General features: G+C 46.5%; 2 protein-coding genes across 4 annotated transcripts; one reads left to right on the top strand and one right to left on the bottom strand.

Annotated features, from left to right (window-relative positions):
- Window positions 1-7058: 7058 nt before the first annotated feature.
- On the top strand, window positions 7059-19727 carry LOC136749256 (uncharacterized). 3 transcript variants are annotated; one of them, XM_066703378.1, is made up of 5 exons: window positions 7059-7280; window positions 10248-10348; window positions 13144-13228; window positions 14928-17136; window positions 17805-19727. In XM_066703378.1, exons 1-5 carry the CDS (start codon window positions 7202-7204, stop codon window positions 17908-17910), a joined length of 2580 nt encoding a protein of 859 aa, XP_066559475.1. In that variant the 5' UTR covers window positions 7059-7201; the 3' UTR covers window positions 17911-19727. The 3 variants fall into 3 exon arrangements, with proteins under 3 accessions (XP_066559475.1, XP_066559474.1, XP_066559476.1); XM_066703377.1 differs by having other exon boundaries at window positions 17802-19727; XM_066703379.1 differs by lacking the exon at window positions 10248-10348 and having other exon boundaries at window positions 7062-7280; window positions 17802-19727.
- A 1446-nt stretch (window positions 19728-21173) lies between these two features.
- On the bottom strand, window positions 21174-27435 carry wdr77 (WD repeat domain 77). The gene is made up of 10 exons (XM_066703380.1): window positions 27147-27435; window positions 26268-26453; window positions 25143-25284; window positions 24953-25002; window positions 24643-24713; window positions 24134-24188; window positions 23798-23869; window positions 22293-22401; window positions 21795-21863; window positions 21174-21614 (listed from the first exon to the last, which is right to left on the bottom strand). The coding sequence occupies exons 1-10, from the start codon at window positions 27244-27246 to the stop codon at window positions 21446-21448; spliced, it is 1023 nt and encodes a 340-aa protein (XP_066559477.1). The 5' UTR covers window positions 27247-27435; the 3' UTR covers window positions 21174-21445.
- Window positions 27436-27857: the final 422 nt, after the last annotated feature.

The following is a 27857-nucleotide window of genomic DNA, read 5'->3' as shown; positions in this document are numbered from 1 at the left end:
TTGTGTCTCAGTATACAGTGTATCTCAGTATATTGTGTGTCTCAGTATATAGTTTGTGTCTCAGTATATAGTGTGTGTGTCTCAATATATAATTTGTGTCTCAGTATACAGTGTATCTCAATATATTGTGTGTCTCAGTAGACTATATTGTGTAGCTCAGTATATAGTTTGTGTCTCAGTATATAGTGTGTGTATCTCAATATATAAATTGTGTCTCAGTATACAGTGTATCTCAGTATATTGTGTGTCTCAGGATATTGTGTCTAGAGCCCAGTGGATTAAAGGCTTTTTAAATGTAATAATAAATTAGCCCCCTGTATATAGCTGTGTCCGCTGGAGACAGACTTCCTGCCCTGCCTCTGATAGTAACATCGTCACCAATAAAGTCTGTTCACTACCCTGTTGTGTGTGTGTGTGTGTGTGTGTGTGTGTGTGTGTGTGTGTGTTGTGTGTTGGTGTGCAATGCAGCAAACCTGCCTGGGAAGAATATACATTTCGGGGGGGTGGCATAGTTGCAGGGTTTCACGTGAGTGTTGAGGACCCCTGTATCCCCCCTGCCTCCTGTCTCAGTTGTTTGAGTGCCACCCCTCTTTGCTCTCGCCTCAGGAAAGTTCGGTGGCTCCTCCACAAGGCGTTGTTGATTGGCGAGAGTCCGTTCCTCCTCTTCTTGTGGTCGGTGTCCAATGAGAAGCGATAGCCACAGGTGGGCTTGCCCGACGTGTGGAAGGGCAGGTAAGAGTTGGGGTGACCGGACACACACGGGGCCTGGACCTCACTGTTCCTGCTGCCATTGGCTGTGGTGACGGTTCTCAAAATGTTCCTCGACACCTACAGACAAGACTGATTAATTGGAATCTACTACTACTACTACTAATTATAATAATAAATAATTAGAATAATAAGGGACTGGCATCAGCAGTAACCTCAAATCTCACCCTGTTTCAGTTTATGTTCACCACACATGGACTATCACAGTTCTTATTTAACAGAGAACTTGATTATCTGTACCGCAAACACACAAGCCTCTCTAATATGTCACTGAACTTCCTCAAGACCATTTCTCTTATTACAGGGAATCTGTCTGCCACCCAGTCAAGGGTCATCGAGTCTACGGGTGAGAAAGTGTTCATTTCATTCCTCACACTTGGAGGAGCGGTTTAATCTTTGGGAGCTGAGCTCAAGGTCAAGGCAGTTTAATGGCTGACGTCCATCATCCTAAATCCTCGCCTGCGAGTCTCTATTCCTGGAAAAATTCTGCTTCTACCCTAAGAGGCCTATCGACAATTGCCCTAATCCCCTGTGATGTCAAACCTGGGCATCCCTCTGGGGAGTTCCGCCCCTGGCTGACTGCATTATCGCATCTGGGCCAGACTCTCTGTGGCACTCAGGCACTTAACCAGTCCGCTCCTGGCTTTCCTGATCCCAGACCAAACAGGTCTCTCACCTGTCTTCCTCTGCTGATGGCTCTCAGTGCCTTGGCTGCAGACTTACAGCCTGCCTTGGTGACATCACTAACTATGACATCAGAGCGAAGTCTGTGACATCACAAGCCGGCACTGACAGAAGACTAGCTTGTCTTCTGTGTCACAAACTTTGCTCTGTTGTCATGGTTTGTGATGTCACAAAGGCAGTCTGTGCTGCCAGTCTGAAAGTAGGAAGGATGGAGCTAGTTTGAACAACACAAATAGCCATTTACTATACAACTGTCATTATATCGTATTGCATTGTATAAATACATACTATTATTAAGTTATTATTATTATTATTATTATTATTATTATTATTATTATTATTATGGAACCACTCAACAATGTCTGCTAAGAAACAATTATTGTCCTTAGCATGTAATAAATATTATCCAATCATTTTTGGGTTGCGGGGTGCTATGAAACAGAGGCATCATCCAAAATTAATTAACTATACCCTTAGAGAAACAAATCCAAAGCACAGATTTCAGAGGTTCTCTGTAATGCCTTTCCTCACTGCGATTAGTCTCACACAAGTTGAGTGCCAGACTTAATCTGCATTACAATTTTCCATTGATTTGGAGAAAAGAGGCTTAAAAACCAGACATTCCCTGTGTTTTTCATATTTAAATCTTTTCACAGGTGATGGCTGCAGGTTTTTCTGCTTAAACTACAACAGGCTTTTTTGATTCCCAATCCTATCATAAGGGAGACTAATCTTTGTACGAGCAAAAGATCTGAAGGCAAAAGTGTGATTGATTTCTCAAGGCTGAGGAGTCACGATTTCAATTTGCAATTCTGTTCAAATCACGAGCTGGATTTTAATTAAAAAAGGGGGAGGGGGGACATGGTTTAGCAATAGGAATTATTACATTCAATCCATGCCTTAGCTATGGTCAGGCACAAAACTAGGATCGTCTCAGTAAAAAAATGTTGATAGCTCTTCAAGTAAATCACATCAGAGCAGATTGTTATTGAACTCTAAAGGGGATTGGGAGGTGATCATTTCTTGTTTTACTAAAATAAAGGATTGTGAAGTCCCCGCATGAACCAGCTTGATGAATTTCATATAAGAGAAGATGGATTGTATTTATTTCACTTTCATTTCGTAACTGTGTTGCACTACTCTGCATCGTTGTACTCAAAAGTGTCTGATTCCACTGTGTTAGTTTCCGTTTTTTTTAATCGTTTGTCTCAGAAAAATGACACATAACCTTGGGGGGCCCATCAGTCAGTCGGTTTTATTGTCTGGTGCTACTGTAACCTCTGTAAGCCATTCAGGAAGTTGAAGCATCAGTCAATTTGTGTTTCCGTTGGCCCAGACTTCCTGTTAAATGGCTGCCCACCTTTAATGGACACCTGCAGGGAGAATCAGACAACACAGTCATTGTTCATGTGCGTAATGCTGTTGCTATTAAAAGTAAATGTGATTGTTGAGGGCCTTCAGATGGGTTAATCACCAGATCAGATCATTTATTAGGCTTAGGATCGTCTTATCATCTGACCTGGTTGGTTGTTGTGGCAAAAGACTGTTGTGGCAGATAAGCCGAAGAATGTAGAAATAGAAACATCACGTCTGTTCCAGTATGCTGCATTTATCAGCTGAGATCATATCTGCACAGAAACGGTATTGAAACATGCCTTTACAGAGCTCCTGAGAAGCTAAGCCAACAGGTATTGTTTCCCCACAACAGCAGGTGGCACAGGGGATTAAACAAAGCAGGCTTGTGGTTTCCAGGGCTGTCAGAGAGCCTGCAACACATGATCCAGACAAAGACTTCCTCTAGCAACAATTACACAATGAACCCAGAATGTGAATGTTCACACTCACTGAAGTATGTCTGATTACCCAAACAGGAGGTGAATAGTATTGACCTGCTGACTCAGACATCGATGAACAGCCCGGTAGTAGTGGTGGATAAAGTAGGCCAGCACTCTCCGGTCCTTTAGCTGAGAAAGCATCTCGATCGACTAAGTCTTGAAATAACCCCCAGATGTTACGGAGTACCATATTCGCTGGGTGTCTCCTTTACCCACTCATGCCCACCCCACCCCACAGCCCCAGACCCTGACTTCTTACATTCCACACATGACTGCAGTCGGGTCTGCAGAACAGGAGCGGCGAGTCTGAATGCCATCGCCACGGAGGGAGGGGCCGCAGGGGATGCTATTCATTCCTCGATTCTGTCAGTGTGAGAGGAGACTGAGGTGTTGCTTATCTCTCAGAGCTCAACATCAGATTAGTGGTTCTGCAATAGAGGTTCTGGAAACCGGAGAGAGATACGAATGGAATTTTATCAAACTCTTTAAGGACGCACTTTTCACATGAATATTTATTGATATCAGAGAAGTGAGGACAGGAATATCATCCCGAGAATTTGTGTCACAATCCTCTCATCAGGAACGGCTGAAACGAGACAGGATGCAGCTGTCAAAACGGCAAAATAAATGTCTTGATTGCTCTATTGATATGTTCTAATTTCCCTTGTGTTGTCAGCTCAGTTCACAACAATTTCAGCAACAACAACAAGAATCTTCTCTCCATCCCGGCCACGGCTTTGGTGCCTCCTCTCTGACAGCAGGTGTTTGAAAAAGACACAAGGGCGTGTCGGAGTGGGATGGAGAAGGGTTGTTCCTGGAGAAGGACATACAATTTTTCCCCTCGGCTGAAAAGGGAATGGAAAAACTGTCATGTGTCAGAGCTCCGTATAAAAACAAACCCCCGTAACAACTAATCCCTAAGAGGATAGGTGTCAGGGCCCATTACTGTTTCCTCCTCTCCTCAGATGGGACAGCGGCCTTCACCAGAGAGACAGATAAGCCCCTCTGATTGACGCTGGCCTTTTGCAAGCGGCTGTCCCTAAATCTCTACCTCCCAAAGTCAGTTTTCACTTTTGATCTTTTACAGGCATAACTCAGTCTAATTGCATTATAGTGGAGGCCAGTCTTTCCTCTGGATCTTTCTCATCCCTTTTTCTTTTGTTCGATCACCGTTAGGAATCTCATCCCTTGATATGCACACACAAACACACACTTACACACGCTCAGGCACGCACACACACGTCAGAGGGTCTAGATATTGCATACGTGAATGGCTTGACTGAATTGGCTGATCCACATTTTGGTTTTTTTTGCTGTTTTTGAAAGCACCCATTCAGACGTCCGTGTTGAATGTGAATGCATACATAATTTATTAAGAACTATAATAGTACCATAGCCGACATTTAAATGGGGGAAATCAGACAGCAAATGATGTTTTGTAGTGCACAGTGTTTATCTGTGAAATGTTATCTCCTCGGGGGACACCATAACCCTGCCTCCAGCGTCATGCAGGCCTGGTTCTTTCTCAACTCCTCGGGCGATGAATCAAGTCAGTGTAAATTAATAAAAAAGATCTAAAGAATAATGAAGCAAGCAAACACAGTCTGCCGGCGTCTGGTGAACCCTCCCCTTCTAACAATGGGCAAGTTCAAGACGATCTATGATTGCTGTAGATGTAGATGTGAGCAACATTTCATTTTAAAAAAGGAAAAAAAAATGTATTAAATAAAATTGACCTGATGATAAAGAATAGAATGAAAGCATAGGTTGGTCAAATGCTCCAATATGAATTACTACACAGCTCTGATAGAACAGCGCTGTGATTTAATATTGTGGATTAAATCTTGACCTTTAACACCAATTAACAGAAGCTGGCGGAGTCCCACCGTACTGCCGGGGCGTCTCTGATGTTCCCAGAGCCTTACCCTTACCATCTTAAAGCAATCCAGTTGATCTCTTGTCCTCACCATCGCACCCTGCTATAAATTGGACACACTTCAACTAGTTTCCTAAGATGAACGCGTTTTCTCAGAAACAATGCCAAGCTGTGGCTATAATTAGAAGTTCCCAAGGTTCAAATTGGAACAAGATGCTTGGAGAAAAATCAAAAACAAGCAAGTTTAATTGTAGAAGTATTCTTTACCTGACTGGGTTTGGCCACTACAGCTTATTTACATTTAAAGAAGAGGAAACTGAAAGGATTCTTCTTGTAGAGAAAGCAAAAAAATCTGAGATGCTTCGTATTCATTCAATCAGTTTTTCTTCATTGTTGGCTTTCCTCTACTTTTCTTTCAATCTGTCTTTCCTCTCCAATTTGAATCAGTCCTTCCACACCTCTGCCCCACCTACAAGCTTGTGGAAATGTGCAACTGCTTTTCCTCACCCTGATCCTACCCTCTTCCAGACATGCCCATGACAATGACATTCAAACACAACCCTGGTACAATTGATGTATGGATATACAGTACATATGACACACTGATCTCCTGCACAATTCTCAGTTACATGGGTTTATTATTCGAATAAGAGCATCAATAAACAAAAACTGGCACTCCTCTTCGACTGACACAGCAGGGTTCTGAGACTGAGGTTGACCGCAATTCCCAGTTACTCTCAGTTCCTTTTTCCCTTTGCATACCTGTGAGTAAATACAGAAATGAGTGTATTTATGGTTTGATTGTTTGTTTATTTTGACAAGGAGAGCTTTGTCTGCCATGAATCTGTGACAGCCAGCTATCATCATGATTTTAGATGGGCGTCTAGCTTCAGGAAGGCACTTTATTTGTGTGTGTGTGTGTGTGTGTGTGTGTGTGTGTGTGTGAATGTGTGTGTGCTTATCTGCTTAACTTCTTTATTTTCTGTTTACCTTTCAATTAAAAAAAAGCAACAAAAAACAATCAATAATGTATACAATAGTTCTTCTGTGCTTTATAAATAACCCCCTGAGATCTCAGTTTAGTGTAAAAAAAAGTGTCCTTACAAATCCTTACTCATGGTGGTGCTAAAACATGTGGAAACATCACAGAAAAGTGACTCAGGGAACAACTGGGAAATGGGACAGCCGTGTCCAGTCTTGTTCTCTGCACTTGGGTAATACACAATGTTTCATCAGATCTAATGAAACCTTGGCTCTCGAATGGAAAAACTTATGTCATGCATATTATGCCACTGGGGTTAATGGCCTGGGTGGTGAGGCTCATCACAGAAGCCACCCAGATCTCAATCATGGCCAGATCTCATAATCTGCCTGGTTAATAATCATCATAATCATAACAAAAAGCATATTTTAATTTGTTCGAATTTGCACTATATTAGTGCACAATTATCTACTCTAATAATACTACTTATACAAACACGATAGTCTATTTTACTTTGTTCGTGTATGTTCAGTCTCTTGTTCTGCAATACTGGGGTGATGCTAAGGTCTTTCTAATAAACATTTAACCCGAGGAAGAATAGATCACTCTCAGATTGACTGTGGTGTGCAACAAGAAAAATGAACGAGTCGTGTGAAAAAAAAAGGGGCCGAAACCATGAAGAAGTTATGCGTGACGACGGCAGCTCCAAGCCCAAGTGACTGACGCGTGTGGAATCGCTGGAGCAGCGCCGCGTCGCGGGATCGCGCGGGTTTCACCAGCGGAATGGAATGCTGCACCGGCGCAGGTTGCCAGGGCGACCGGGCAGGGTGTGTGCCGTCACAGGGGGTGTGTGTGTGGGGGGGGTGCTTACCTGTCCAACTCCAGGGAACAGGAGGAGGAGGAGGCGGGGGCCATTTTACCCTTCGTGTTCCCAGGGCAAAAGGAGGAGGGGAAAACAGAAAGTGGCGAAGTGCAGCCAATGCACCTGCCGCATACCGAGATACAGGAGACCCACAGGGAGACAGGTGCTTTTTGATCACATTGGTGGGAGAAAATATGAAAAAGGGGACTTTGACGTGGTTGGGTCGGAAACCCCAGTCTCTGTACGACACTAGTATCGAGAAAAGAGATTTGGGTAAGTGTTGCATTGCGTTAATGACATTCGACAATGACAGCCATTGGATACTTGTAAAAACTCCCGTGAAGAGAAACAACAATCTTAAGAGGTGATTGGTTATCCATGTACTAGTACATGTATATGAGTATGTTCATTTTAAAGTCCAAGATCAAAAATGACGTTCTGCCTTTGCGGGGTGAGACTGGAATAGGGAAGAGAGATCCCTATCACCGGGATACACACTTACTTACAGAACAAGTTTGAGTTTGTTACCTGTGGCACTGGCCAGTGTTGGGATGTCAGTCCTGTTATTACTGTACATAGTTATTAAATGGACTGTGATTGGCAGGTGGTTATGGGTTGCTTCGAATAATAAAAGGTGTAGGTTTTGCATGTGTTGTCGTGTATTGCAAGATTTTCAGTTTATTGACGATCCCGAATTAGGAGTCAGTCAGTGTTACGTGCATTTTCCAGGATTTAATTTGGTAGTCAAATACATGCACAGGTGTGTGCCTGGTGTGTTGACAGTGAAAGGACTTTGCTTTCCAACTTGCCTGTGTTGACCAAGACTCAATGTGACAAAAACCACTGACCCACCTGGGACTATTTGAATGCTTAATGACTCGGGAGCTGTGCAGGGACGAATGGAGCCGGAAAGACTCTGCCACCTGTGTGTCACCGCTCCAATGCAAAATAATCAAATGTCTGTGGTTTTGTGGGTTTGAAGATTTACGTTTTAATTTTGTTTATCCAGTAATCAATTATTTCAGCCTGAGAGCTGCTGTAACAGTTTGTTGGAGCTGGTGAACATCTTCAATGCTCGTGTGATGAGCTTTTCAAATGAGAGACGTTTTACTAGATGTTATGATGCAACCCATATTTTTGGTATGTGTATTTTGCATTCTGGCTACAAAAAATAAACCTTAGAATCACAAACCTGAGAACACATCTGTTCTCCATGAAGGGAGGGAATCTGATTCCTTCACAAAAGCCATTCTCTCTCAGGGTGGAGTTCCCTCTTAAAGTTTTCACTTTTGGCAGCTGACACAGATTCCTGTATCACATTTTCACAGGCAGCTGCTTTAGTATTCGTGAACATTTCGGTCTTGAGGCCTTCTGGAACTGCTGTATCAACTGAAAATCTCATCCACCACTACCACTTGCACTTGCCAAAATGTACAAACAAACCAAGATATATACCTCCAGAATTATATCTATTCAAAGATTGTAACTTAAAAAATAAAACATATTCTATAACTTCCCTATCTCTGTGCAGAAGACTATGCTGGGATTGTTACGAAATGAAAAATGTTTGAGAAATCTGCATCAGAATGAGTCTTTAGACAGGTGGGGATCTGTTGTCATCCTGTAGCTCCCACACCCTTCAAATAATGGCTGGAATGCATGGAAAGTGGAAAGTGAAACATTTAAAACTGATAAGCTTAAGCTGGTAACCCCCCCCCCCCCCCTCAGTATGTATGCAAATACTTACAAAATGGGGGATTCTGTTTATATTTCCTTCACAGGCACATACGCTTTGTGAAACTCTACGAGTCGGACATTCCCTTCAGACCTGGAATAAGTCTGGTTGCTCTCCTCTGAACTGCCTCTAGAGCAGCGATATCTTTCTTGAAGTGTGGAGCCCAGAACTGTCCACAGTATCCAGATGAGCTCTAACTAGTGCATTGTACAGTCTGAACATCACTGCCCTTGTTCTCAATTCTACACTTTTGACAATATACCCTAGCATTGTGTTTGCCTTTTTTATTGCTTCCCCACACTGTTTGGATGGAGAAAGTGAGGAGTCCACATAGACTCCTAGGTCTTTCTCATGCGTTACTTCATCTAGTTCTATTCCTCCCATAGTGTAATTATAGTGGACATTTTTGTTACCTGCATGTAATACCTTGCACTTGTCCACATTGAATTTCATCTGCCAGGTGTCGGCCCACAACTGAATATTATCCAAGTCCCTTTGAATAGCCTGTGCTGCCGAGATTGTATCTGCTGAGCCACCTATCATATCATATGCTTTCACGTGATCTACAGCTGCAGTTGCATGTTCAAAAAATTCTAAAAAATTAGTAAGACACGATCTGCCTCGTCTAAACCCATGTTGACTATCTCCAAGAATATGGTTTTCATTAAGATGCTCCTCTATTTTCTATCTAATCATTTTTTCCAACATTTTACAGGTGATGCAGGTGAGACTGATTTGTCTGTAATTTCCTGGCTCAGTTTTGTCCCCTTTCTTGTGGATTGGTTTGACATTTGCCGTCTTCCAATCAGTTGGCACATCCCCTGTTCTAAGTGTCTTTTGGAATATTTGAGTTAGCGGCCTATAAATAATTTCCCTCATTTCTTTAAGTACTGTTGGAAATATACCAGGTGATTTGTTTGTGACAGTGTAAGCTATAGCATGATGAGGCCTGTCATCAAGTTTGAAGTTAGATGGACATACAACGCATTAGGCCTTGCCTAGTAAATAAGATATTGTCTTGATTCAGAAGAATATTCACAATATATAGAGAGAGCAGCCACCAATAAATGAGAGCCATGCATTTCGGTCTATTTAAGTTTTTATTGCTTTACAGTCACAGATATATGTGCTATTGGCTGTTTGTTGAAGGATCAGGGTTACTGGAGCACAAAAACTCTGACAAAAGCACCCAGTTTGCAGCTTAATAAGTAGCCATTCTCGTGCTTTCTGAGAACAAACAGGGTGCAAAGTGCAAGCTCTCCGAGGGACAGACTGTATTTATAGGGCCGGGTGATGCTCATCTCCCTGCCCCTCTGATCACCACACGGGCCAGTGGCTCCACAGGGGTCTTAATGGTATCCTCTCCCACCTGTCCAAAGTGATGGATGGTGTGTGTGTGAACCACTCTAAAGATCACTAAACTCCGTTGTGGATCAGTGAGATTGTTCCCACTGAGGGTGTGACCGTGATCTCACCGTTGTGGTCTTTGTCTTGTATGTTTCCAGACGATGTGGAGTTAGTCCTGGATTCCACTGCTTTTCCTGAATCGGGGACAGCCAAAGTGCGAGCCAGGCCCACAGTCAAACACTACTCCACTTTCCACACCGTGAGTACTGCTGTGTGTGTGTGTTTAATAGAAGCAGTAACCAACCACTTTCTTCCCCTATAAACAACACAGACGCTGGATCTGTTCTGTGTTCGGCACAGTGTACCCTGCATCTGACCGGTCTTATCATTAAATGAATCCGAGAGACCCGAGGGCAGGGTGGTGTTCGCAGCGCGTCTTCATTTCTCACATGCTTTTGCAAGTACAGCCTGTAATGCATGGCCCCAAACGCCCGTAACACAAGGTGCTTTTTACAGCAGGAAATCATAAAACCGAGGCGAGCACTGCATTCCTGTCTGAAGATACACGCTCACCATGCTGCCTGCACAGTCTGTCCCCTGTGTAATTCTGCGTATGTGAAAAGCATGCCAATTATTAGAGCTATAACAACCGGGCTCAACTCACGAACATTTTGTTTGTTTGTTTAAATTGCTTCCAAACCAGATACAATTCTTTATTTTTGTTTCTCAAATGCTGAAGTGCAAGTTAAATAAGCAGCTAACCTTTATGGCAGCTTACTTTTAATCGAAACAATGTCTGTATTCCAGTAGGTGTAGAGTTATCAAGTTACCTTGAGCGGTTTTCTGGGATCTTTTTGAATGTTGCATTACTTTTCTCTGGATACATGGGCCCTTGTGTGTGGAGAATATACAGACAGATGATAAATTAAAGGAAAAACCTGAATAAATGAGTGGAGGAACATGTAAGGAAAAACAGAAGAGCAGCTCTTTCCCAGATGACTGAGAATGTCAATGCAGGGCGTGATCAGACTGTGTCAGCAAGAACAGTCTGGCGAGAACTACACAGAGAGGGGTATTATAGTAGACAAATGCACATTTGAGAGTTCAGTGGTGCACAAACCATAGGCACTGGTGTACAGAGATGTGGAAAAAAGATGAGTGGTGTATACCAAGGGAACAGGATAGGCCTGACTGCTGGACCCCTACAGTGAGGGGGTCCGGAGGCTCTGTTATGCTGTGGGGGGCATTTTCCTGGCATGGTTTGGGTCCACTTGTTCCCTTAGAGGGAAGGGTCACTGCAAATCATGACAAAGTTATTCTGAGTGATCCCCTTTATCCTATGGTGACACATTTCTATCCTGATGGGAGTGGTCTCTTCCAGGATGACAATGCACGAGGGGGCACCGAATGGTGTGATGAGTATGAAAATTATGTGAATCATATGCTGTGGCCTTCGCAATCACCAGATCTCAACCCAGTTGAACACTTATGGGAGACTGTGGACCGACATGTTAGACAGCGCTCTCCACCATTATCATCAAAACCCCAAATGAGAGAATATCTTTTGGAAGAATGGTGTTCATCCCTCCAGTAGAGTCCAGCATTGAAGCTGTTCTGGCGGCTCGTGGTGCCCAACACCTTAGTGAGACACTTTATGTGGGTTTTTCCTTTAATTTGTCACCCGTCTGTATGGTTATGATGTGTAAACTGTCCCTCTGTGTATTTGTAGCTAAGATTTCAAGCTGCGTCAAGAGCATTTGGCTGTTAAACTGTCGGCCATGCTGTCCTGGTGTTGGGGATTTGGTCTGAAACTCTCAATTAGAATTAAATAATCTGGTGGGCTTGCAGTGTAGATTTAGATTGGATCTCTTGGCAGTGTCCTCTTTTAAAATCTCCACGTACCTAATACCTCAGCATGGACCACATAAGAGACTTTAGCACATACTAGAAACCTAACATGAAGTGGCAAACTGCAGAAGGGCGGAGTATGCAGAACAATTTCTAGTTAAGCAATTGCTTAATTCAATTAATGGTAATTAGGTACCAGGAGAATGACAACCAGGAGACAATGGGGTGTCTAGGATCTGTTCAGGCCTGTTCTGTGCTCGCTTGATTGGACGCTCACACAATTAGTGAACAGCTGAGTGTATCATATGTTACTAATTGCACAAGAATTTAACCTAATTGATCCACTGACATCCCAGAACATCTTTTCATCTCCAGCATTAAAGAGCTTACACTGGAGTCCTTACAAGTGTGTTTGTGTGTGTAATTCTTTCCATCTTGAAGAGGATGCTAGGCAAATTCCAGAGTATATGATGCATACTCTATTTTTTTTTTTTTTAATATATGCCTGTGCTGGAATGGGGTGGTTTTCTTCTTGGCACTCCCTGCCAGAGGGGTTCTGCAGGAAGAACGATTTTAAAAAATGTGTAAGAATAAACCTCCGGAAGAAATTCCTCTCATTCCAGCTCAGACACGGTTGGTGAATACCACCAGGAATCCTTACCCACCGTCTGTACTGACAGAATGACAGAATCGGCTTATCGAACAACGCACAACTTAGGTACAGCGATACTGGCGATGAGTCAGTGGAAGGATTACAATTACATCTGCCAGCAAACTCTACCTTGAAGTGTGAGGGGTGTGTTCATTCTCAGAAAGAGTCATCCTGCATATATAATGTAATAATGTTGTTGGGAGGCAACCGATGATCAGGCCGGGTGTCTTGTTACAGTCTTGCAGAACTCTAGGCTTGAATCTTGTTTTGTATGAATCATTTTCTTTCTCAAATGTGTACTGCGTCCTTAACCGCACACGTCAGCTACTTTCCTATTCATATTCAGTAGATGTACACGGAATATGAAGCTTGGAGATTCAGCGTGTCTGCTCAGACGTCCATGCGATTCAGAGTGCAGAGAGCGTGGTAGGAGGAGGGGAAGGGCCCCTCGTTCAGTTCCTCGGCTTTCCGAGCCTTGTGTCAACATCAGAAGTTGACTTTGTTCTCTACTACAGGAACATTTCAACAGCCATTGTTTGCTCTTTTCCCCGCAGCCATCCTCTGATATTGTGCAAGGCTTTGCAGTCCCAACTCCTCAAGTGCCACCTGTTGTGAACGGGCCGGGGATCACAGCAAGAGGTAAGACACCCCCCTAGGTTGTTTCGACTCTTACACTTGTCCTTGTTTCAGAGGTTACATTTGTGGTCTATATTCCTTTATTTGTCATGCTTTCCCCAGGTTTCAAAGACCTAGAGTGACCGTAGAAATGAACAGAAACATTCAAAGGATGGGGGGGGTTTCAAAGCAAAAGGGAGTGTATTACAAGTGTTTACCTGTAGAATCCTGTAGAGGAGTCTGTGGTTCCAATCAGCTTCCTGGCCACAGTAACCAATCGGTAAAAGCCTTCAGTACACCTGACGACACACCTGATGAGTGGATTCCTGTCCTTGGAACGGGTGGCTCATGGGAGGGATATGGCACTGTACTGTGTCTGTAGTCACAGTTACATCACACCCACAACCGCCGATGTTTTTGTTTTGAATCGCTTTTATCAGAAATGGAAAAATCTCAGAGTAAGCCTGCCTTATCGATGTTTACCTTCAGAGACCGCAGCTAGAGTCTCAAAAAGTGTTGCCACAGTTAAACATAAGCTGTGGTGAAAGTGTTGCACAGAAAAATAATTCAAAGAGAAGATAAGTGATCTTAAGTGGTATTTTATTATGGTCTGCAAGTAGTGTTACAATGTAAATTAAAATGTGAATGTAGCTCACCTGTACAGACTGCCTGTAGACCCATGATCACTTTTCTGTTCAGCAATGTATTGAGCATTATCTCGGGCACAGAAATACTTCAAAATGCTTTTTATTTACCTCCTTTTACTACATGCTCCAAGTTCAAGCATATTCTCACTTAATACTTCACTCACTGTATCTTAGATTTAATTTGTATAACTTGTGCTGAGAAGCCACCCAACACTGTCTTGAATGATGAAGCTCAGACTTGTCTGAACAAACTGCCTCTGCACAGAACAAGGTGTAAATATAACTATATTGGAGGTTCCCGTCCTTCATGAAAAACGGTGGCGGCCGTAGCTCTGCAGTTATGAGCCCTGAAAAAACCTCCCCGGCTTTGGAGTTGTTCGTAAATGCGGAGCTGTGATGGCGTCTGCCATAAACCTTCCTACGATCAGAAAAGCATTTAAATCTGATTTTAGTTACTGGGAACAATTCAGGTGAGGTGGGCTGCATCGTATCCATTAGTTTGTCACTTCAAATTCTTACATCCTCGTTGCTTAAGCCTGTACGAGCCATTGAATTTTACAAACGGATCTTTTAGAAACTGGCTTGGGCACAAAATATCTAATCGCACCTCAGAGACCTCTAAGCTGCCCGTTTTTCCTTGACACTCAAGTCAAGGAAGCAGAGTCACGGGCACTTTACCTCGTGGCTCAATAGGTTACGTATGGGTCATTGTTCTGTTCTGTGGCGTCCGGGCTCGATCGCCCTTGAGCCCACGTAGGGAGATGATTAACAATGCCAGCTTGTCAGAAATAATCCAGAGGGACCAGTCCAGGAACACCGTGTCTTTGCAGTTCCTGAATAGAGTCGGTACAATGGTCCGCTGTCGTCCCCACCCTGGGGTTCCACAATTAGTAATAAAAGTCCCAGCGGCAGTTATGTTAAAACTCTAGAGAATAACAAATGCAGAGGAAAAAAAAAACAATATCCCTTCCAACAAAGGCAGTATTGACAGAGGGATACGAAAAGACTGCCGCTTCTAGTTCCTGTTCTTTTCTTCTACTTCTTGTAACAATTCCTTTTCTTTGTGTGTGCGTTAGAAAACGGAGAGAAGTCTGCCAGATACATGAACGGACTGATGGAGGAGAACATCTACATCCCTCCCCCTCCGGCAATGAAACCCCCGCCTCCCCCGCAGCAGTTTGTGCCCATTCCTCCTCCCACCAAGTTTGCTGGGGACTCTGTGCCCATCTCACCCACCTCCCCAAATGTGGCCTTCTTGAAGCCGCCGCCCATGTCTACTCCGAAGCCACCCGGTCAGCCCGTAGTGAAGGAACCAGACCTTTATGCTCTCAAGCCACCGCCGATGGCTCCGCCTAAGCCTCCCACTAACACCAAACAGCCACCCCCATCTCCACAGGTTGATCCAAACTTGAGCGATGACTTCACCATCCAGCGTCCAAGATATGCTCCTCCCATGCCCCCCATGGTGCCCCAAAAAGACACCATTCCACAGCCCCCACCATCCCGTGCGCCGGGCCCACCTGTGCTACCCAAAACCCCCAAAATGCCCCCTCCCAAACCCCACCGGGATTCCTCCATGCCGAATCGAGACGTGGCGCTGCAGCCGCCCATCCTAGACCAGCAGGGTTCCACCCCCTCCAGCTTCAATCCCCAGAACACGGCCAAGATCTACAGCACGGGCAAGACGGCCCCGGCAGATGGACAGTCGGAGAGAGAGAGGAAGGCCAAGTCCTTAATTTTCCTGCAGGATCCAAACAGGAATGTGCTGCCCATCCAGGTGAATGGGAAAGCCACTACCAACGACCAGGATCTAAGTTCCAGTATCCCAGTGAAATCCCTAACACCGCCGGTCAAACCTGCTCGGAGGAACAGCTCCGGCCTCCAGCTGGAGAAGGATCTGCAGCCATTTAAGGACAAAATTCCATCCTACACCCCTATCTCCATCTCCAGGACACCACCCAAGCCTGGGGCAGGGACCCATGAGGTAGATGCCACAATACCGGCGGCTTCAGCAAAAGTGAGCCCACCTACGGACACTTCCAATCTTTCCTCTCGGCCCGCGGCACTGGCAATATCCCTGCCAAAGCCTGAGGACGTCCCCAAACCGTCGCTGGCAGTGTCTCCGCAAGAGATCCCCCAGCCCTCACTCTCTCCCTGCGGCCAGGAACTGAACTGGAGCAGACCACCACCGATCTCGCCGATCAGGCACCAAAAGCACAACATCAGTAGGACGCCCTACCCTCTCCGTGCCACCGATGTCCTTTCTGCCTCGGGACCCTCTCAAAAAGACCGGTCTAAGTCCCCACTGGATCTACTGAATGCTGCCAAACAGAGGAGCCAAAACAGACCCACCCTGACCAGCCAGAGCAACAACAACAGCAGCAGCAGCCCCTTACCCAGTGCATCTCTTGGGTCAAGCATTCACCCCAGTGAGTCAAATCCCAACTCCTTCACGGTGACCCCCAGGAGTCCCGGGAGCCTTGAAAGTGCTGGATCCATCTACTCTATACCAACGCACAAGGCGCCAAACTCACTGAACTCCCCAAACTTCTCCAGCAGCACCCTAGTGTCAGAGCACCTGAATAAACTCAGGACTGACTCAGTCTCGAGCACATCGTCCCCAGTGTCCGTCAGGGATGCAGAAAGCGGGGAAGACACATTCTTTATCCCACCCCCTCCTGAATTCGCCAACTCGGACATGGAAGAGGAGAGCTCCCCAGTCCAGAGAGACCCACCTCCCAGTTGGCTTTCCTCCACCACAGTCCATCAAAATAACAACCCACCTCCCAGTACAGAGGTCAAAGCTCCTGCCAGCTTGGTCAATAAAAGCAAGGCTCCCCTGCCTCCCCCAAAACCCCAAGGTAAGGCCCCGGTTCCTTCTCCACCCCGATTCCCACCCCCAAAGTCCCCGACACAAGCCAAACCAAAACCCCCAGCCCAGGCCTCGGTCAAGCCTGACACACCAGCTCCCGCTGGCCTCCTGGCCCCCTCATCAGCTCTCACGCCCAGTCAGATGACCCTCCAGAGCATCTTGCAGAAGAAGATGCTGGAGATGGAGCAGAAGCACGTGTTCCAGCAGGCCGAGGCCAGCAGCGACGAGTGGGGGACCTCCTACTCCGAGGACGAGAGCAGCGGGCCGGCGAAGCCCAGTTTTGTTCGGAAGGACCGGAGTCCCACTTCCAGAGCACCGCCTGCCCAACTGCAGGACCAGTTCCTCAATGAACTTGGAACCAAATTGGGGAAGAAACCTACGGTTCCCACAGCCACGACAAAGACCGCTACCAGGTATCGTAACAGCTTTATCTGAGTTCTCCCCTCTTTTGCTGATGTGTTTTCACGTGCCGGGAGCCCACTCTGTCAGTGTTGTATCTGAGAGGAGACATTTCTACGTCACAGTAGCGAGACACGTAACTAACGTGCACTGGCTACATTTCTGCATGTTCCCCAGTTTAACCGAAAATTTTTGTATACAGTTCAATCTAAGGGACCACCCGCCCGGTGAACGCCCCATGTCAAGTTCTGTTGGGCAGGCTTTTTCGATAGAGTACACGCCCGACGGGGCAAGCGATAATTTTACCGTATTTCCTTGCAGCCGATTTCTTTACATCCAAATGTACATGTGTCCTACAAAGTATTAAAGCCCGATGACCATATTAGGCTCGTTTTTTGGGGGGGCAAGTAAAATTTCCTGCTGGGCAACTGGAAATTACAAATTGTGTGTGTCGGAATTTATATATCTGTGTTAGGGTGTTTGTTATATATTTTGTATGTCTGTTTTGCACCAATTGCCCCTAGGGGATAATAAAAATTGATTGATTGATTGTTTGAGATCCTGAGTACTAAATGTGGTTCTCTCATTTTAAATGCTGTATCTTCGTATTTTGAAGTTAAGGTTAACGGGCAGCGGGAATCCCCAGCTCTAACGCATCCTCTCTGGGTGTCTTTTTCAGCAGTGAGCCACAGACCTCCAAGTCTAAGCAGCCCTACGGAATGACCTTTACGGTGCGACCCGGAACCAAACAGCCCATTACCCTGGTGAGCAAAGGAGAGCCCATGTGAGACGGACACTCCGGAGCGGTCTGGAACACGCAAGACTTTTAATGGCTTCCAGGAGCTGGGCTGCGCTGCTCCACCTTGAAACTAGGGGAGGAAGGACCTGTCTAGAGAGATGGGGGGGGGGGGGCTTCTGGTAAAGAGATTAACTAAAAGCACTTAGCTTGCCTTGTCAAGTTGTTTAAAATGTATATACTCCAGTTGTTGGAGTGAGACTGTAATAAGTAAATGAATAATTATATATATCAAGCATATGCCATTTAGGAAGATGAGAAAAGGTAGCTTTCTGACGATATATTGGTATGGGGACAATGTTACCAACCCTTCAGTGGAGAATGTTCTCTGCATCGAAAAATGTGCTCCTGGTTACGTTGACAAGCCTTAAAACAGCGACTCTCGGCTGTAAAATGTTTTCAGTGTTACACCAAATCACTGCTCTCCTTCTGCTGCAGGAGCCGTTTGTATTCACAATCTTTGTCATTTGTTTTAAACAGTGCACAGGTTAGAGTTCTCTCTCTCTCTCTCTCTCTCTCTCTCTCAGGTGGGGCAAAATACTGCCCAGGTCCTTAAAAGAAAACAAAAAACATATACAGCTGTGGAAAAAATTAAGAGACCACTTAACATTGATTTCTGAACTTGGGGTGATCTCATTTTTTTCCAGAGCTGTATATTATACTCCAGCCTGTACAGTAAATATCTAAGTATCTGCTTTTTATATTCGTGATCTATAACCCTGAATCTATTTAGGTTGTTTTGTAGCTCTTAGTTATAAGTGGCTATGGTACCCAGAAGGCAGTTTGAAAGAAACAAGGATACAAAATAACACACAAAAGTGATACAAGACTTGCATTACCTGGGATATGAAGACGTCGGCCTTAACATTTTGTTCTGGGTCTAGTGGCCATTCCTTGTGATAGTAACATGGATGAAGCTGAGATTTGTACTTTTCATAATCTGACCCGTCTCAGGGGAGGGTGACAGCAGCCAGATATTGAAAGAGAGACGTTCTTGTTTTGTTTATTTAAAAGACTTTGTTATCGTTTTATTATTTGAATGTCTATTTTTTTCATGTCGCGTTTTTCATTTTCTTGTCTGCCACCCCCCGGTACCCTTGACATAGACTGGGGGTCCAGAATTCATTGGCCGGGAGCTGGGAAATGTGAGCTTTGAAATTAATTTGGCTTCAAAATCTCAGGACAAGTAATGCCACCCGTGAGCAAAGAGGCGTCCTCTCTGGTCCCAGCCAGTTTATGACCACGACGCTCCCCAGGTGCCGCGACGGACGGCAGTAGGGCTGTGTTGGAGGGACAGGAATGATTACTTACCCCGGCACATTACTGACACTCTTTCATCAGAGAGGAGCCACTGTCACAATAGGTATCGAGTCCCACAATTACAAATATAAAAATGGCCGACACTAGTATCGCCACAATTCAGAGCGGTGTTGCGGAAATCACAATCCTTTTGTACTGAACACCGATGGCCAAGACACAGTACTGAACACTGCTGTACCACTGGAAAAGGGACTTGAGTTACACTGTGTCCAGCCTGTCTTTGTGAGAGGGGAAAAGAAGATCTGTATATAGAAGAATGCTAATTAAGTACATCAATGGCCAAATTACTGTATTAGGATCCAAAATGTTGCAGGACTAGTACCATGCAGCTGTAGAAGAGGACCTTACGCTACTCTGTGCCTTTTTGTTTTGTGAATGTGAGGGGGGGGGATCTGTACATACAGAATAAAGTGTATAAACTTTATATTTTATTTAACATGCAGAGGAATCCAAATGTATTTAAGAATAAAAGGTCACATGGGGACTGTTGCTTCCCTCTGTCTTGTGGTTTAATAAAGACTAGACTGTGTGAGCCACACCCGTCTGCATCATCAAGATGGAGACGAACGCGGATGTACGTCGTCGATTACAAACGGTTGTGCATCACGCTTCGGTCTCCAGAGCCTTCCGTTTGTCAAGTTACAGGAGAGGCTCGAAAAGAAACGCATTGGTTCCCAACCCAGCTACAAGTATTTTTTCTGCTCCTCAAAGATCCGGCCACCATCAGCCCGACTCTCCACTTTATCTCGCTCTGGGCGCTTGGTGCAATTAAGCAGACGTTTGCTTCCTCAAACAAGTACTGAAAAAAAGGCAGGGAATTTTTCTGTGGCTGTACAAACAAAAGCTCGATTCAGTCCTTGCCAGCCCTGTGAAACGCTGTTGTTCGACGGCGCGGCTCCACAAAGCAGAGCATGATCTTGCCCAGGAGCACAATGAGGTGGTAATTAAGTAGCTCGAGAGGGTTAGCTTTCACACCTTGCATTTTCATTACAGTTGCCGGCGAGTTAAATGCAGGTAGAGTTTTGAATGCGAGTCACTTTGGCTGTAGGCATGTTACAGAAATAAATAAAAAATATTTTAGATATAATTCGTGATTGATGGTCGTTCTAAAAGCAGTTCATTTCAGAATACGGAGGAGTTTGTCCTCCAGGTCAAACCCAACCATTCTGGCAATTATCTTGGTAATAAAACTGTGTGCTGGGCAAGGCAAACCGAGCTGTTGTGGTTTATGAACAAGAGAACCGGTGTGACTGGCTGTCCAGAACATCTCCAGGGAAACATCTCCGAAAACTAATGATAACAGGAAAAAAAAGAAACTGATGCACGCTCAGAGGACATTTCGGAAAACCAAGACAAATATTGGAGAAGTAAACGCACAGTGGCCACCTAGACACCTGGTTTTAAAGTTTTTTTCATGGTGTTTGCATGAGCAGAGTGGCAACACCGCCCGTCTGGTCAACAAAAACAGGAGCTCGAACCACAGATCGTCATTCCTGTCCTCTGCAGCGACAGCGCTCTGAGCAGACCGAGCGGCCCAGACCGAGCCCGCACACACGGAAACCACACAATCCTGCCCGCCCGGTCGGACCACTCCTCGGCTTGCAACCGCACGCACAGGCAGCCACAAGGAACAGAGACACCACGCCCCAGTTACCAGGTATTGAGGATACAAACTTTATTGAAGACCTGCAATTTCAGAAACTCATAACCCTGCAGTCTGCGCTCGTGGCCCAGCGACGAGATCAACACACAGACTGAGGGGGGAGTGACCTTCGAACGACCCTCATGGATGAGGAACTTTTTATCACAGTGCCTTGTTATTCAACTGACCGGCACATTTAACAAGAACATACATGTATGTGTGGGTGGGGAGTCTGAAATTGAGGAACAGAGGAGGGTGGTGGGGGTGCTAGCTGTAAAAACATACCCTTGGCCTTGCTTTTATTGTTTTTATTGCAGCTGGACACTGATTGACTGGCTTAATTAGTACAATCTTTGCCAGCCTCTCCTCGCGGCACACCGAGCACAGACCACCCCCCACAGGACGACAAAACGGGGACACACACACACAACAGGCCGCGGCACAGACACCTCCTCCACAGAGGGGGACCACAGTACCAGACTCGTCAGACGTCAGATGTGCCCGGCACCCTCCTCCGCTCCAGGAGAGAGTCCGAGGTGGGACCGAGGGGAGGGGGCTGTGACTTCTAGGGTGAGGTGGGGGAGGCGGCGGCGGCCGCCGGAGGGGACTTCTCGGCCGTCTGCATGGTGTGGTGCAGGATCTGGTGGTCCCAGCCAGCCGTCGTGAGGGTGGAAGAGCCGTCGGGGGCCCAGGAGATGCCGCGCACGAAGTCCTGGTGACGCCGGTCCCTGAAACTGACAGAGGAACCCCGAGAACCATTAACTTCTGGGTGACGCACAATGTTGAACCACAACCTCCTCGGCAGTGCGTCCATCTCCACAGGACCAACCACCGCGTCTGCCTCCCAAAGCATCCGGCAACAGCAGCGCACCAGAGAATGGTCTTCCGCCGTCGACCGGCCGCGTCGTACTTACATCTCTTTGAGGTCAGCGTCCATCACAGCCACGGAGCAGTCATCACTGATCGAGGCCAGGAGGGGTGTGCTGCGGGCGAGGAGAGAGGGTTTATCGGGTGTGGGAAACTGAATCGGACAATGGACATACAGGCCGGCTGTGCCCGAGTGCAGAAACAGAACTGCAGGTCTGATACGCGAGGATCTCCGACTAAACGAGCTGAAAAGGCACTCTCTAGTGGAGATCCGAGGAAAAACAGCCCCGATTTCAGAAGTCCCTAATAAAGTATCCATGCCTGATGTCTGCAACAAAACTAGCTGCTACAAACCAGTGTAAAGAGGGGTTTTGAGCAGTCTCTGCATAGGCTTCACATCTGCGTTTTATAATCGTCTCCAGCCTGAAGAATGAAGCGCTTTCAACGCACAAAAGGGATCCGTAGGCGTGTGGGGTCAGTCCCATGGGTGGGGGTGGGGGAGGGGGGAAACATAAAGCCTGCCACAGACCGCCCCCCCGGCTCACCTGTGCGAGGAGAAGGCCAGGCCGGTGACCCTTCGCGTGTGGGCATCCGCCGTCCTCGTGCTGTCCCCGCCCTGCAGCTCCCGGACCACCACGCGGCCCGTGTCGTCTCCTGTGGGGGGGGAGGGGACACGTCAGAGGACACGTCGAGGGACCGAGCACAGCATCGCACATTAGCCCAGTCTAGCCCAGCGTTTCAGAACTCTTAAAAGCGCAAGACACAGCTACTTCGTATTTTAAAATCTGTCTCGGCACACCAATCCTCCCACCTTTCTTAAACTTTCAAATAAAGTTCACTTCGCTGGTCTTGATGCACAGGTTCGCTTTATTCTGGTAGAAACTTATTTATTCTTGATAAACGATCAACATTTATTTCAGACTCTCTCACGTGTGGCTGCTAGATCAACACTGGTCTGGCCCAGGGGTTCCCAACCTCTTAAATGCCACAGCACTTTGCCAAGACCAAAAACCTTGTGGCACACCAACATGAAAAAAACAAGAATTTACAAGGTATTGTCTTACCTGAATGTCAATGGGTTGCTAGAACTATTATCACACACAGGCAGAGTGTTAAAATATGTCAGTAAAGAGTAATTAAAAGGGTGAATGTGTGAAGTGCAAGGAGTGGCCTTCAGTGGTGTAGACATACTAAATAATTACTTGTAATTAATACAAATCATTTATTTAGTGCAGGCAGACCAAGACCACACACTAAACTATTCACAGTGAATATAAATTAACAGCAAAACATGTTCAGTTCATATCATCTTATAACAAGTTAATTCAACTAAGTGGTTAAACGTAACAAAGGGCATTACAGTTGTTGAAAAACAATCGCACACAGATCAAACATGGTATCCTCGGTTTTATCTGATGAAACGTTTAAACTGAAATGTTTTGTTTGCGGACTGAACGCACACCTGAGCTGAGCACGATGCAAATATACGCAGTTCATTTCAGCAGTTCCATATCAAATAAACAAGCCTACCAACATGCCAAGGACAAACATTAAATAAAATTTATAAAATCTATTTCGTCCACAAGTCCAACCTAGAAAAAGGACAAGCAGAGAGCGAGATGAAAACGAATTCAACATCCGTCCACTCAATCAGCTGTGTGTCCATCCCACTGACAGCACTGCAGCTCGGCACAGAGTGCATTCGAACCGACCCCACAGTTCTGCCCTCCTCTGTTCAGAAATCGACTTCAGTTGAATACATCATTTAAAAAAAGTCTACAGTAGGTGTTGAAATGTTACATTTTCACAACTTTGAATAAGCTGGATTTGATCAAAGATTTTTGAAGTTGCCATAAAACAATGACATCATATTTCTGATAAAACTGTCATGGCTCGGGGACACGGGTTGAAAACCGCTGCTCTGGCCTGCCTGGGCTGCTCTTTACCCTCTTCATAATATACTGCAAGGACATCACGCGCATCTTTATTACCACTCTCTCTCTGCACACATCCTCTCGGGATGCAGAAAGCACGTGGGTCCTACGCTTACCGTAGGCGAAGACAGAGCTCTTCTGAGGGTGCCAGGCTATTGAGGTAGGGCAGGAAGGGGAGCTGCCGATGTCTGGGGAAGAAGGAAACAAACGGTCAAGAAAAACAATCCCAAAACACTACAGCAGTCCTCTCTCCGACGAGCTTCCCACGGAGCGCCCCTCACACCGAAAACAAACCCCCATTACCGGCGAATCGTATTATAAACGACAGTCGCTCTAATGGCTGTGAACGATCTCAGCCAGGCGGTCTGTGGACCGGTGCGTCGGCCACAGGATAACCGCTGCGCCCAAAACAGACCAGCTCAGCCAGCCGTCCAATGTCAGGTCTCACTCACCGAGGCGGGACGCGGGCTTGGGCTTCCTTCGGTCCCACAGCAGGAGCCTCCCGTCCTGAGGGAGAAAGCAAGTCCTTTATTGTTTTAATTGAACTATTTCTGTTTTCTACTCAATAGTTTTGATCCTTGAAGGTGACTACGTGGGGACTTGATTCAAGTCTTCAAACCAGAGGAGCTTTTCCAGATCAGCAGGGACACACGCACCCGGGGACACAAATGGAAATTGGGCTTCAAGGCATTCAAGACAGAAAACAGGAGACACTTCTTCACACAGAGAGGCGTCACAATCTGAACAAACTCCCCAGCGATGTGGCTGAAGAGACAATTTGGGAACATTCAGAAACCGACTGGATAGGATCCTTGATCACTCAGTTATTAATGGACACCAAACGAGCATGATGGGGCGGATGGCCTCCTCTCGACTGGACACTATGTTCTTATAATGTATCTTTAGCTGTTTTTTTCCTTGTGTGTGTTTTTTGTTTGCAAATTAAAGGACGACGAATTACCTGACCGCTGGACAGAAACAGGGCCTCTTCGGTGGGGCTGCAGGACACGCAGCTGATGGGACTGGAGTGAGCTGGAGGGAAGGACACACACACACACACATTAAAGCACGAGCTTGCATCCCCTCCAGTAAAATATTATTGAAATGATCACGATCCTCATCAGCGCAGTCAGGGATGCTGTGAATGAGCAGCACAGAGCCTGCCAGCACCACAGCACCGCAAACTGGACCGGATCGCCGGCGGTGAAGCGCAGCGAGTAGAGCTTCTGTCCCTCAGTACCTGAGCAGCACGCGTTTCCCGGTCAACTCACCATTGTACATGTTGAGCACCGACTCCTGGGCCAGGTCCCACACCTTGATCCTGCACAACAGAAGAGAGACTTACTACAGCACCCCTTGAGCACATTTTACACAACTCCCTACTACACCTGTTTACATCCCCCCACACAGAAGCCCTGCAATCATCAGGTGCAGCTCAGAGGAGGCCGGGCACACACTGACCAGCAGTCCATGCTGCCGCTGACCGCGTGTCCCTCACGTGCCATCGGGCTGATGCTGGTGACGATGTCGTCGTGCTCGTGGCGGCAGAACTTGCTCACGATCAGGGTCTCGTCCTCCGCCAGCTCCCACATCTCCACCGCGCCTGAGAGAGGAGACGACACAACCCCGATGACCACCGAGGGGCTACACGACACACACACACACACACACACACACACACACACACACACACCCCTCAAAACACAAGAAGCATTACCCGGCACAGATCAGAGAGCGTGAAAAGGGATGTCTGAATTCTATAAAACCCACAGGCCGTTTTTTTTGTACGTGGATCCACAAGTCTCCAGCAGAGGCACAGCAATGTGGTCGCCATCCACCGGCTGGTTCAGTCGGCCATACGGGAATATTAAGAGGAATGTCTGGGAGTCTGAGGAGATCAGACCAGCTGGACCAGATTGGCAGAGCCGGAGCAGTGCTCTCTCTGCGCTGCACCCACATCCTGCATGCCAGGCAGCGTTCAGCTATTAACCCCCACCGATACTCGCTGCCCGCTGCTCTGATCTCTGCACCTTGATTCTGAACACAATAAAACAGACCATTCTCACTCCGGCGGCAAAGCAAGATCCTCAGGGACAAAGACGTTCCCAGAGAAACCTGGACAGATATATATGCCAGTCACTTGAAATGCCATGACTACATTCCTGCATTTGCCATTTAATTAGTGTATTACGACTACACCCTACACACCCTCCCTAAATCAACACTGGGTAGGGCAAGACTACTGGTAATCTGGGTTTGTGAAAGGCTTAATAATTTAGGCCCTACATTTTAAATATGGCAGTTGAATACAAGTGAACTAGTAGGGTATTCACCTTAATGTGTGAGGCTACACTTCAAGGCAAAATGAAGAGTGGAAACTAAACTTAAGTGGTTTTGTTCAGCTGGCCCCTGTAGTGTTCAAATCTGGTCCTCAAGGGCCCGACAGGATCTGATTTTTATTCCAACTTCAATTCTTAATTGGTTAACGGAGCCCTTTCCGTGGCCCCAAACAGGTGTCGTCTGCAAGAAACAGCCAGGCCCACAGTCCTGCATTTGAAGAGCACGGGTTCGACTCCACGGACTCACCTGAGTCAGAGGCCACCAGGATCCCCTTCTCCGACACCCACTTGACGTCGGCGACCCCCGCCTCCGTCTGGACCCCGGCGCTGCAGAAGCCCTCGTTCGGAGCCTGTTTGGGGTCCTTGAACACCCAGATGGACCCCAGCCAGCACCTCCCTGTCAGGCTGGAGGCCCCGAGCAGCAGGGCGCCATCTGCGAGGGAAGAGACAGATGAGCAGGATGAACCATACTACACAACACTCCCACTGCCTTCCAATCCATTTCAGGTCCTACATTAAGTTTAAAGACTCTTCACATTGTGTTGATTGAACAGAAGAGCCAAACACTTAAACGTGAGCGTCTCTTTATTCCCCAACCCTCAGATGTTCAGTGTAAAGTTAACGGTTAATTTATTGCATTTTCCCCCCCAATGACATGCACGGTTGTTTTCTACATATAATTAGCAAATAGATGCTCAGATCAGAGTAAACCCGGTTACACAGCTGCGGCACAACGCCAGTGCAAAAGCAATCACGGTTATGACTCTGCGACCCCCCAGGTTCATCACACAACGGAGTATCGGGGGATAATGAATGAATTAATGAATGAATAAAATGAGCTGCCTGGCAGGACAACAGTCTGCAAGGAGGGGGACATTTTTAACGGCGAAAGGAAACACACACACACACACAGTAAAGTCACCATCCACAAAACAACTCAACAAGCTGCGCTTTCGATAACTTCGCAGCAGCTTCGTCCACAGCAGTCGAGATCCACCATCTGTAACACATCGCTGCACACGTGTCTTTAAAATGCAGAAGCAACACATGGAAAGGCCGTCTCTGTTTCGGCGTCCTGGCTACTGAACTTGAACCGCACAGGGGCCGCCGCGCCGGACGCGCTCACCCGCTCGGTAGTGCAGGGCGTCCAGGTGCTTCTCCATGCAGGCCGGCGCGTTGGGGGGGATGCTCCAGCGGCTCTCCTTCACCATCTCCACGCTCCTCATGACGCGAACCGGGGCCGGATATACGGACGGAAAGGCAGCTCGTCCGATTCCCACTGGCAGCCGCTTCTCTCCGATCGCCCTTCACCGGGACCGTGTCGATTCTGCTGCACGGATGCTGTCCCCGTGTCTCTCCGCTCTCTCGGATCCAAACCCGCGAATGAATGGACGCGCACGCCGGGCCGCCACCATGTGCTTCCGCTTCCGGGTCCCTGCACGCTGGCCACGCCCCCTGCAGCCCGGCGTGTGACGACAGCGGCGTCCGATATTCACTCAGTCAGACGATTACAAAACTGTTATTATCACAGCAACACATATTTACAGAACCGTCATAAGAAGCCCACTCCACTTTAGTTATTCATCAATACAACATGAACATGTGGATTCGCCGTATTTGCATCATTATCATTTTTAATTAATTAGTTTGTTTTAAAATTCATTAAAATAGTGTATTTTCTTTGTTTTGGGATAATACCTGCTGTTCCGATATGTAATGGATGATTAGTCTGCAGTATTTCAAATGCACACAAGAGGGAACCAAAGACCAGTTTACACACGTCAACATGTTGCAGACTATACATACATCATAATACAATCTACAGTGCAAAATATAT

This window comes from Amia ocellicauda, chromosome 5 (genome assembly GCF_036373705.1).
Source record: "Amia ocellicauda isolate fAmiCal2 chromosome 5, fAmiCal2.hap1, whole genome shotgun sequence".
In the NCBI taxonomy this organism is placed as follows: Eukaryota; Metazoa; Chordata; class Actinopteri; order Amiiformes; family Amiidae; genus Amia; species Amia ocellicauda.
Note: the sequence above shows the minus strand (reverse complement) of the source record. Positions and strands in the feature narration are given on the sequence as shown.

Coding starts and splice junctions, on each gene's coding strand:
- LOC136749256 (XM_066703377.1), top strand. CDS start 7,202: ATGAAAAAGGGGACTTTGACGTGGTTGGGTCGGAAACCCCAGTCTCTG. Junction 10,349..13,143: donor ACTACTCCACTTTCCACACC/GTGAGTACTGCT, acceptor TTTTCCCCGCAG/CCATCCTCTGATATTGTGCA. Junction 17,137..17,801: donor ACGACAAAGACCGCTACCAG/GTATCGTAACAG, acceptor TGTCTTTTTCAG/CAGTGAGCCACAGACCTCCA.
- wdr77 (XM_066703380.1), bottom strand. CDS start 27,246: ATGAGGAGCGTGGAGATGGTGAAGGAGAGCCGCTGGAGCATCCCCCCC. Junction 26,454..27,146: donor CGCCCTGCACTACCGAGCGG/GTGAGCGCGTCC, acceptor CTTCCCTCGCAG/ATGGCGCCCTGCTGCTCGGG. Junction 21,615..21,794: donor GACGCTGACCTCAAAGAGAT/GTAAGTACGACG, acceptor TTCCTCTGTCAG/TTTCAGGGACCGGCGTCACC.